This window comes from Phyllobates terribilis, unplaced genomic scaffold, assembly GCF_046119375.1.
Source record: "Phyllobates terribilis strain yellow unplaced genomic scaffold, ASM4611937v1 Scaffold_2__4_contigs__length_985480577, whole genome shotgun sequence".
NCBI classification, from domain to species: Eukaryota; Metazoa; Chordata; class Amphibia; order Anura; family Dendrobatidae; genus Phyllobates; species Phyllobates terribilis.
In genome coordinates this window covers 311706874-311719495 of record NW_027362762.1, presented here as the reverse complement: position 1 = coordinate 311719495, position 12622 = coordinate 311706874, and the positions used below count along the sequence as shown (strand labels likewise).

Sequence of the window (12622 nt, the reverse complement as noted above, 5' to 3'; positions counted from 1 at the left end):
GAGATCCCAAATATTGAGTGTATACATGTACCATTGTATTTTTGTATTTCTTGTATACAGAATTTTTACCAATTTTCTTTTTTGCAAGCTCTTTCTCTTCATTTTCAATTAACTTTGAGCTAGTGTGAGGAGACTTGCTGTTGTACCATCTCTCCTACACAGCTCAGCACACGGAAAGTGATTCCTGCTCTTAATTACTTAGCTCAAAGAGAGAGACAGCAGCAGAATGGAGAAAATTATATAGCAGTACTGAGCAGTATAGATGTGAATCCAGCTCTGAGGTGAAGTAAAAAAATTTGTTAGATAACCTCAACACCGTTTGCCTGCATTTCCCTCAGCCTGTCTGTTCCTCACTCCATCTTTTCCCTTTCATTCTCCATAGAGTATAATATGAGGTGTAACCTGACACCTCACTATGTTGGCTGTCTGGTTTGTGATGAGCCAGATGGATTTAGGGTATGTGCCCACAGTCAGGAGCCGCCTGTGGCCCAGACACTGCGGAACAGCCACGCGGCTTTTGCTCATTATGCAAATGACCGGCGCCATTTTTCTTATTCCACATGCGGACTTTCCTCATAGAGGTTAAGTCTATGAGGAAAGTCCACGTGCAGATACGCAATAGAAATTGACATGCTGCAGGTCTGAATGACGCGCCACATGTCAATTTCCATGGGCGATCCACAGGTGGCCAGATACGCATAGTGGGCATGAGATTTCTAGAAAAGTGGCCATTAAAACAGATCGTGCTATTCATTCTCCTATTTACATAGGAGAAAGTGCCATCTATACAGCAACTGTTTCCTCCCACACAAACACTGGGAGAACATACAAACTCCTTGTAGTTGTTGTCTATGGGATTTGAAACAGTCACTGTGAGGTATTAGTGCCCCTGAGCCACCATGCTTCCTCATAATAATGACACTTAAAAGTATGCAAATGTTGTATTGCTCTAATTGCAATGACCTACAGAATAAAGTTATGACTTTATTTGTGCAGCATGTGAATAGCGTCAAATTTAAAACATAAAAAAATCTTTGGTAGAAATACTATCTTGTTATTAAGTTATATATAGAACTCCAAATGATGGCACTGACAAATACAACTCATCAAGAAAAAAACAAGTCCTCATATGACTATATAGACAAAAAAAAGTCATGGATCCTGAATGACTGCTGGTTCCTTCCCTGGTCTGCTGGCTTTCTGTTCTGGTGTGCTTGTGTGTGTTTTGGGGGGGGTAGGTGACCGCTGCAACCAATCAACTGCCACCAATCGGATCTAGCCTTGACATTCCATCCGATCAGGAAAGAAGTGTCTAAATAAATATTGTACATTAGTGGAAAAACACAAAAAGTTGGCCTGACTCTCCCCTCTGAATTCAGATCCTTGAAGCAAGCACTTTCTCATGTTTTAAATTAATTTCATTTGGTAACCAACTTCTCTGTACACAATCATACCTCTATGTCCATTATTGTCATTATGGCAGCTAATACACTGATCATTTTTTTGAAGTAATAAGCATTGCTAATGTTGAGCTCTAAGCAGAGTTCCATGAGAGAGAATATTGGACACATGCTCCAGCATGACAGTGCTGTTAACAGACACATCAGGCAACCATCCTTACTCTGCTACTTGTAAATTAATGCTAGGAAAAGTCCTATTAATTTTAACAAATTGATCCCCAGTGGGAACACCCTGTAATGATGACCAAATTATCTGCATGAGGATCAGCACTGTATACTAGAAGGGAAAGCTGTGCTAGGAGGAAATAATTAACCCTTATAGCAAGGTAATGTAATGAGAGCAAGTTTTTCCAAGTTCCAAAGTAACTCAGCTGCACTGTAACAATACAAACTTTAGTATAGAAAGCATCAACTGACCAGGCCAAATTTTTCAAATCTCACGTGTCATTTTGTGTGGCAATAACTCTTGAATATTTCAATATATCCCAGTGATTCTGAGACTGTTTTTTCATGACACATTGTACGTTATGTTAATGGTAAATTTAGGTCGACATTATCTGGTTCTTATATATCAGGACCAGATAATCATGATCTCAGGGTGCCGATGGGTTTAATGAGGGTGCCCCTACACACTATTAACCATCTAGAGGCCACAGTCACCATTGAAAGCATCATCTAAAGCCTTAAAGGGCCATGGTCAGTGAGAACACTGATCATAGTTGATGCAGCAGGGTGTCAGCTATATTGTACAGCTGGCAGCTGATGCATTTTCACCCATCAGGGGATACTAGTCTCTTATATCCCAGGTCAGTAAAAAGACGTATTGGTGGTCACTAAGGGGTTAAATCTCACATATCTTACTTTATTAGCTGTACAAATAAAACATTTACTTTTAATTATTCTAGACCCACTTCTATAGACTTTAAGATAGAATTAGAGATTTTAGTACAGTACATCTGCAATATGAACCAAATAAAACTAACTTCGATACATTTTAGGCATCGTGACTACTTAGCATTTTTTTGACCCAAACATAATGGTTTTATGCTATATGTATGTGTATGTGAAAGCTGAGCACCATGCAATAAACTTTTTTGAAGCCATGCATTTCTTTATGTTGCCAGATGAAATCACATACTTCTTCCTGCTCAGTATTCTACAAGTGACCTAAAAACAATTGATAATCCATAGTAGTTGATACTTTTTAATTGCTAACTGAAAATATGGTAACAAATAGCAAGCTTTCAAGATCAGTAGTTACTATGTCTATGCATGATGAAGAGACCGGAGTAGTCTCGAAAGCTTGTTATCATCTTTTCAGTTAGCCATCAAAAGGTATCAACCACTGAGGACTCTCAATATTGATGATTCTTTTATCTAATGGCTATCAAGGTAATAAAATATATTTTCCAGTAACAGAAATGACCAAGTTATTCATTGCTTGCACCACATCTATTATCATCTTTATGAATATTATTAATGCACTACTACAGCGTTTTTTTAATTGCACCGCTGGAGTGGTGCTTTAAATGATAGTCTCCTGCCCCCTGTCTCATACTCACCTGCCGCCGCCTTCATCGTTTTCCATCGTCACTCCCATCGGTTTCCGGTGAAAAGTGTCCTGTCAGCAGCTGCAGTGTGTCATGGAGCTGCGCCGAGGTCACTTTTTAATACAAGTCTATGAGAGCTTGGGTCTGGTTCTCATAAACTTGTATTGTGAAGTAGCTTCTGACTTCCGGCCAGTCAGCAGCTGCGCTCACAAGATGACGTCACTGGACCGGAATGACACCAAAAAACGTTGAAGACGCCGGAGGGTGAGTATAATGCTGGGGGCAGGGGACTTACATTTAAAGTGCCACTCCAGCGCTGAAAAAAAAATGCTGGCGTGGTTCTTTAAATATACAGGGAAGTTACAAATACAAAGAATTTATCAGTTGAGTTTAGTGAGTAGTAGGAGACCTTATTGCTGCTTCTTCATGCATTTTCTGAATAAGACTTATGCTCAATATTAAACTTGCTGACTTTGAGGATTGCGAATTGTGCAGAAAACTTGACATGCAATGTATGTTGTATATGGAAATAGAGGGGCTGTGCATTCAATGGAGAAGTAAACAACAGTGGATTGCTTCAAGAATAACCATGACTGAGTACTGCATAATGGATGGTTCTGGAAATGTAACAGAAATGAATGGTCTGCATGCTTTACTGTGACTATCACGGGGACTTTTTATGTATATTAGAATGGTTTCTAGAACTGTATAACTGATTTTGTTACTTGCTTGATGTAAGGAGATGTAGGAGAGTCAAGACTTCTAGCACTGATGACAACAATTACAAAGCATGACATGTAATATAAGGTCGGCTTTAATGTTGACCTTTGCATTGATCGAAATTGTAGTGCAAGGTTCATAGTAGAAACCTTAAAGACCAGTTTCCATTGAGCTGAATTCTTTCGTTAATTTATCTGATACCAGTTGGGTATTATTAAAAATGTACTTCTATTTACACTTTATTTTGCAAGGATTGGTTCCATAACAACTTGAAAATGGACACAAGGACAAGCTATTAGTTTTTTTGAAACATTTCCTTAAAATTTTTAATATGCAGGATACTTTTGATACTTGTAACAGATCAATTTGTTTAATCTTTGCATTTTTTAGATTTTTTTAACTAGACTATTTAGTCTTAAAGCGTATCTGTCATTTCAGGTAACTTTTCAAAATAAGCTGTCATGTGTGTTTACATGGAAAACACCTGTATCTGGCATGCTATATATACAGTGGCAACCAAAAATTTAGCTTTTTTTAAATTGTGATTACTTCTGTCTGGTTGTTGTGATGACATTTCCCTGGTGGTGAATTGAAAGTGCATGAAGTTGTCATCATGCAAAACCTTAATTTTAACTAAAATGCTTTTGAATATAGGTATGGCCATTTAATTAAAGAAAACTGACTGCCAAAAGTTTTGCATATACCATTTATTTATCACAATATAGAGAGTAATTCATTGTTTACAATGCCATAACTAAGTATTTTGTAGCATAACCACTTGCTTTAATTACTGCACCACACCGATAGGGCATTGAAGCCACTAGGGTATTCAAGACATCTTGAGGGATCTTGCTCCATTCCATTTGCAAATCTGCAAGCAATTTATCTTTATTGCTATGGGTATGGGCCCCAACTCTTCGCCCTATCTCATCTCAAAGATGCTCTATAGGGTGTGAATCAGGTGATTGGCTTGGCCATTGAAACAGGAAAACATTTTTCTTTGCTAACCAATTTTTGACAAAATTGGATGTGTGCTGAGGATCATTGTCTTGCTGGAATTTCCATCCCCTGCCTACTTTGGTTTTAACATGTGGCAGCATTACATTCTCCAGTTTATCCTTGTTCATGGTAGCATTCATTTTCCATCAATTCTATGCAGAGGGCCTATGGCAGATGCAGAAAAGCAGCCCCAAACCATGACATTGCCACCACCATGTTTCACTGTAGGTGTTTGTTATCTTACATTATTACGTTTTCCAATTTAAGCGGTATATATAGTGCTTGCCATCACTAACAAACAGATTGAACTTGGATTCATCCGACCACAACACCTTAGACCAATCTGTCTCTCTTTTCATTGGCTGTGTTCTTTGGCAAACTCAAGTCAGACCTTCTGGTTCTTTGCAGAGATGAAAAGCTTCTTGGCTGGAACTCGTGAATTCAACCCTACTGCTCTTAGCCTTCACACTACAGTTTGGCCACTCACTTTGACCCTATATTCTTTGTTAATTTCGTGCGAAATCTGTACAGCACTTTTATGGACATCAGATACTGACTTTTTCTTAATATTGTGATAAACTCTGCAGGAAGTTTTCTTGGTAGTCCACTTCTAGGTTTGTCAGCTGTCTCAAAACCTTCTTTTTCTTTCTTTACTATACGTGACACTTGACTCTGAGAACACTTGAATGAACAGTTGAATTCTATTGCTATCTCTTTCATATCTGATGATACATTTGGCTTTGTCTTTGCCATGTTTTAACCTAAATACACAAACATAAAAAAAAAAGTGTAGGCAAAATTCGACTACCCCTGACAAAATATGCAAAACATTTGGCCCAGCAAATGTTGAAAAGTGACACATAAAGGGATAAAACAATATCAAACTCAATTTTCGTCCTTATAGCTGACAACCATTTGCTTCCGGTTTACTAAAATCACCAGGAAAATGGCATTACAACAGCCAGATAGAAGTAATCACAGTTTAAAAAAAAAAAAAGCTAAACTTTTGGTTTCCACTGTGTATGTATATATACATGTGTGTATATATATATATATATATATATATATATATATATATATATATATATATATATGTATAGTAAGATAGCTCACGGACACATAGTCCATGGGAGGTATGTATCACAGTGATGGCTGTCTTCTGTGATGTAAGCCGGGAATGTTGCTCTAGTGAACCTAAGCAATAAGAGGACTGTTTAGTGCATCTGGGGCCAGGTTATGGGTAGTTGGAGAGATGGGCGGGTCTGGCTACCCACATACCTTATCTCTGGGTGTGGCTAACAAGTTATAATGGAGACCGTTGTTTGGCACATGGTCTGTGTTTGGAGGGAGAAGGCGTCCTGCGTTTCTCCCCCAATTGTACTCCCCATACCAACACTACACCAACTTATTGGAACTAGGCCTCACAAACGAATTACCATTTTTATTATTACTGCACTATTACATTTAAAAATAAACCAGGCTATAATTTTTTAATTCGTTTTATTTTTGTATTACTGTTATAGTATTACTAAAATCCCTGTACCTAAATCTGTTGATCCAGAGGAAGGCAAAAACCCCAGGATACATTCAGCCAATTTGAATCACGGGGAAAAATTTCCTTTTTGACCCCGAGAAAGGCGATCAGTACAAAAACCCTGGATCAAAAGTACTGCTATAGGTGTAACATTTTATCTAATTTAACTGTAGTCCACAATGTTATGTGTATCAGGGAAATTATCCAGCCCTTTTTTGAATGCTGTTATAGTATCTGCCATTACTACCTCTTGTGGTCGGGCATTCCACAGTCTGACTGCTCTGACTGTAAAGAACCCTTTCCTGTTTAGGTTCTGGAATCGCTTTTCTTCCATTCGTAATGAGTGTCCCCTGGTCCTTAGTATAGTCTTTGGAAGGAATAAGTCATGTGTTAGACCTTTGTACTGACCACACACATATTTATACATGTAAATGAGATCCCCTCTGAGGCATCATTTTTCTAAGCTAAACAAGCCCAACTTTTTCAACTTCTCATCATATGGGAGGCTTTCCATCTCTTGTAATAATCTAGTTGCCCGCCCCTGAACTGACTCTAACTTCTGAAAATCCTTTTTAAAATGTGGAGCCCAAAACTGGATTCCATATTCTAGATGTGGCCTCACCAGTGATCTATAAAGGGGTAACAATACGTTGGGATCACGAGATTTTATTTCTCTTTTTATACACCCTAAAATCTTGTTTGCTTTTGCAGCTGCTGCTTGATATTGAGTTCTGCTGCTCAGCTTACTCGTAACCAGAATACCAAAATCCTTCTCCTGTTCTGTAGTCCCGAGTATACTCCCATTTAATGTATATGTAGCAATAGGATTACTCTGTCCTAGGTGCATTACTCTACATTTAACTACATTGAACCTCATCTGCCAAGTGTTTGTCCCTTCAGTCATCTTATCCAGATCGTTCTGCAATATCGTCTCCAGACTGAGCCTGTGTACTTGATGCTATCCAGCCTGTGTGCCCACAGGACTGGTTGGCCAGAGACTGTGCTTAAAGACTGTTTACTTTGTTTTTGCCTGCACTAAAGGCTGCTTGTTTTCCTTTTGCTTTTGACCGGTTTATGAAGCAATAAACTGACATGGACATTTAAATGAAAACGCTTCCAGTTTGCCTCCCGATGCACCCAAGTGAGTAGGAACCCCACAACATATATATACACAACAGCGTGCATGATATTATACAGCAGTACTGAGCTGTGTGACTGTGAATCAAGAACTGTGGTAAAAAAGTTGGTTGAGGGTATTGCACAAGTTTGTATGTGTCTCACTTTTGCTAAATATAGTTTAAAGTTGTTAGCTGACACCTCACTGTTCTGGCAGTCTATCTTGCTTTGACCAAGATGGATTTCAGCAATTATATTTTATTATATAAAATTGAATTCAGAATGTGGGGAAATAGAAGAAGTGGCTAATAAGTGGATAAAAGGCAGTGATCTCTGATAAGATCTATTACAAATGATTCTTTATATTTGTTTGTATTACTGATTTATACAGTGCTGAAATAACATTGACCATTTAAAAACACCATGCTGGTGTGGACCTTTAAAATTTATGTTAAGCAGATTTTATAAGACTCAAATATGATCCAATTCATAGCCAACTTTTAGGATCGATCTCCATTGTCATTATCAATTATAAAGATAGTGCAGATATGTTTGCAGTGCTAGGCCTGAGATTGCTTGAAATGGCCTTGTACAGGTGGTGGCAGCCTGTGGTTCATTTACATTCTCATATTAATTAATTATATTTAATGTAATGTGTTATTTTTGACCAACATAATTAGTAATAATATATGTAGTTTGGATAAATATGCATGTGAGTTTGGTTTAATGATTACTTTTACTGACTGGTAACAAAAGATGGCATGATGAATTGCAGGGTTTGCAGTCTTAAATGGGTTTTCCCATGAACAAAAGTTCATTTTAATCAATAAATCTTGGAATAATAATCATTTCACAACTGGATGTGTTTAAATAAAATGTTCCTGTGCTGAGATAATCTTATAAATGTGCCCCTGCTGTGTACTGTGTAATGGCTGTGTCTGACCGTACAGGAACATGGTCTGATCATACCACATCTCCTGGGCTGGGGGTGAAGCAAAAGAGAGTACAGACATTACAGCAGGGGATCGCAGCTGATTCTTTTTGTGAAGTAAAACATTTCCCTGCCTGTTTTTAAACAATGATTTACTTCAAAGAAAGAATAATTTGCGATCCCCTGCTGTCCTGTCTGTATACTCTTTTTGCATCCTCCCCTGCCCAGGAGCTGTAGTATGATCAGACCGTGTTCCTGCAGGATCAGACACAGCCATTACACAGTACACAGCAGGGGCACATTTATAAGATTATCTCAGCACAGGAACATTTTATTTAAACACATTCAATTCTGGAAGTTATTATTATTCCAAGATCTATTGAATAAAATGAAATTTTGTTAGTGGGAAAACCCCTTTAATCTTCCATGACTGGATGATATCTTTACTTATTAATTTTACTCACTTCTGCAGCTATATTAATTCCACGGCATTTTATAGACATCATCATTGCTGTCCCCATTGGGGTTCACAATCTAAAACCCTATCAGTATGTCTTTGGAGTGTGACAGTAAACCAGAGGAAACCCACACAAACATCGGGAGAGCATACAAACTCTTTGCAGATGTTGTCCTCGGTGGGATTTAAACCAAGTTCTTAGTGCCCAGACTATTTAAAAATATAAGGTTTACCAGAGCAGGATTTCTTGGCATTGCAAAAAGCTCATCGGGGAGTGAGTGAGGGGTTGGGTTGTCAGAGACTTGATCATTATGCCAGTAGGTAATTATAACTTTATCCAGTTTCCATGGACTAGTGATAGGGGTTCAGAATGTTTAATGCGAGATGTGCATTGTGATTAGGACGCAAACTAAGGCATTCACTAAGACTGGCGCTTCTTATGGCAGCTTTAATGAGGGTTACGCAGGAATAAAATGCACCAAATTCATCAAGAAATAAGATTTGTGTATTCATTTACTTAATGAGTATTGCACATCTCATCTGTGGTGCGGTGTGCGTCTCTTTGTGCTTTGCCAGAAATGTTACTGCAGTCAGGTAAGAAACGCTGCCACTATTGGTGAATTTGACAGCCGGACGTAGTAAAGACCTGTCCCACCTGTCTCCTCCCCAGCTCTGCACATCTTGACATGAAAATGATAAGTCACATAATGTTTGAGACTTTTTAAAGTGTTTTACGTCAGTTTTCTGGTGTAAACACTGTGACGAATCAGAGCCCAAGTGTTTGTATATCCTGTACATACCCACTATATAATTCTACCGAGTGTGCTTATATTATTTATACTACGGGATGAAGAATATATTCATTATCTATTTAAAGTGACAGCCCTTTTGTTTGTGTTGAATTGTTCTTGTATTGGACTTGGCTGATAGTTAGACAATCATCATATTTGTCAATTTAAAAGTAATTTTCTATAGAAATTGAATATAGAGATTATTGTATTGTAAGTATGGGAAGTAGTTTTAGAACATTTATAGGAGGCCAGAAGGTAGATTTTTATCTGGCTATATTTTTTTTTTGTTATTAGGAATATTACTTAAATTTGTTTCTTGCAGGACCAATTTTTAGATACCTGCAGAAATGCAAATGAACTTACTTCATATATGCATTACTATTAGTCATGAATGAGAATGCTCGTTACTCGAGATTTACGAGCATGCTCGGGTGTTTTCCGAGTATCTTCAGCGTGCTCGGGTGTTATGTTTTTCGTCACTCAGTGCTCATGATTTGCGACTGTTTGACAGCTTTAATACATGTGAGGAATGCCTGTTTCTTAGGAATTCCTAACATGTATTAAAGCTGTCAACAGTCGTAAATCATGAGCACTGAGTGACGAAAAACATAACACCGCACACCGCGGAAGATACTCGGCGAGCACTCGAGCATGCTCGCCGAAAGGGTTAACAGAACATATTCGCTCATCTCTAATTACTTTTAATAATTCATCCTTTTAAGGCCTCATGCCACACAACAAGTACAGAAACACAGAGTCTATGGCTCAATACAGACTTTTTGTGCCAATGGCAATTTGTCCTTTGCTGGAAGCAATACTTCTAGGTAGAGGCACTTGGATGTGTATATACAGCAGGCAGTGAGATATGTGATATGGCTGTGGGTGTTAGCCCTCGGGGCAATAATACTAAAAAGTTATGAGTACATATATTACTGTTAGAGCTTGAGCTAATGGTTTGTTTAGGACTAAATCTACGTCTGAGCAGTTTGTTTCGATCATACAGGATGAATTCTGAGGTCGGCAATGTAATTTCTACACTTGGTGCTGAGTACTATATTGTCCCTTTTGGGTTATGTGATAGAGGATACAGGATTCTGTAGAAAATGCTAAATACTTTGTCCATCGCAGTGGAGCAATAACAGGTAGATAACTCACTAATGAACGGGATATGCAATATAAGTAGCATCGCATGCAGACCAATAGATATATCATGTAAATTAGCCGATGTACCCGATGAGAAATATAATTAGTTTATGTTCTAATTTGCACAGTGGAGATGTCAAAATAATAATTATTATGAATCCCTGGTGTAATGCTTACTCATCTATTTAAAACTCACTTGTCTATATTTGTTTGTGTGCTAATAAAGCAGACTGCTATATAATATTACCTTGTGCTTTATTTTACAGGCTGTCTACAAGTCCTGGATATGTTCCCAATTTTTTGAAGTTACACAATCTGAATGCAGTAGCAAAATCCCTTGCAAGCAATACTGTTTGGAGGTACAAACGCAATGTCCGTTTATATTACCAGATAACGATGATGTCGTCTATGGTGGACTATCAAGTTTCATCTGTACAGGTAATACATACATGTTATGTTATTTCACGTCATGAAAACAGAGACTTGGAACCATGCATCCACACGTTTAGGTAAAACTTGTCTAATATTGTTTTTCTTACAACTCTCATGGGTAACTTACAAACAATTAATCTTGGTTTCCACACAAGAACATGGAAAAAATAAGGAAAACCAATGTTTAGATTTTATATTTTGAGTTTTATTTTTGGGGAGAACTTTCTTCAGCAGGTGAGACCCAACAAGTTATAATTTGTTAGAAATCATCTCTAATTGATCTTCCAGACAATGGAGCAATTTATGTCCTTTTGTTTGATAATCTGTAATGTCCCTTTCCAATCTGATAGGCTTTTTACATTTTTCTTGAGGCCTTAGGGTCTCTTTACAGAGACTAACCAGTGGCACGGAATGCCCGTAGATATATATATACTTACGGTATATATTTAGTTATAACGTTTAATTGCATGTTTACACATGTTCACAATCTGTAATAGATTTTTCAGTGCGCAGAGGTTGCGCAGTCTTGGGAAACAAGATCTGGTAAAATAAAAAAAAATTAACAAACATAGGCTATGTGCCCACATAGCAGATTTGATGCAGAGCATTTTTGCCTCTCTCTGGCAGAAAAAAAATGCATGCAGATTTACATGCGTTTTTTCTGCGAGAGAGAAGCATTTTTTCAGTGTTTTTACATGCGTTTTCGAATGCGTTTTTTCAACAGGCATGGATTTATATTGTGTGACCAACTTAGATGCTTTAAATGCTGCATCTATAGTAAAAAAAAAAAAAAGAATTAAAAAGTTAAAAATAACAAAAACCTGTATACTCACCTCTCCGGTCTTCTCCCGGCGGCGTCCTCTCTCTTCGGCGTCCCGCTGTGTACTTGCAGGACCTGCGGTGCCGTCATTTAGTCAGCTGATGGTCACGCGACCATCACCCGTCGCGTGACCATCAGCTGACTAAATGACGTCACCGCAGGTCCTGCTAGTACACCACGGGACGCCAAGGAGAGAGGACGCCGCCGGGAGCAGACCGGAGAGGTGAGTATACAGGTTTTTTTTATTTTTAACTTTTTATTTCTTTTTTTCACCGCATGGTAGCCGGGATGAAGAGGAGTTGTAGTCTCCTCTTCATCCCGGGTACCACACGCATCGCGATTACGCAGTTACACAGAACCATGGGAGAAGATTGAAGAAATAAGCAGAGGGAGACACAGAACCATGGTGCTGAGTTTTCTAACAAGTCTTTTGCCTCACTTCAGAGCCAGATTTGCATCCAGACAGTTTAGTACTGCAGCTTAATGTCTAAAATATCTGCTGCTTCTGTCTGTGTGATAACTAAGGAATAAAGAGCAGGATTCCGTCTCTGTGTGTTGTGTCGGACTGGGATGCCAAGGGCCCACCAGTCATGATTGCGCCAGGTATATTAACTCTGAAAGCTCTGGCTTTTCAGAGATAATATTTTTTGAAGATGTGACCAGGTACCA

At 38.3% G+C, this 12622-nt stretch overlaps 1 protein-coding gene across 1 annotated transcript in view; it reads left to right on the top strand.

Annotated features, from left to right (window-relative positions):
* The window catches only part of NALF1 (NALCN channel auxiliary factor 1), a 732687-nt gene that overhangs the window by 706043 nt on the left and 14022 nt on the right, over positions 1-12622 (top strand). The window contains exon 2 of the mRNA XM_073664238.1: positions 10968-11139. Within this exon, the coding sequence (XP_073520339.1) occupies positions 10968-11139 (172 nt within the window). The remainder of the gene's footprint in view (positions 1-10967; positions 11140-12622) is intronic.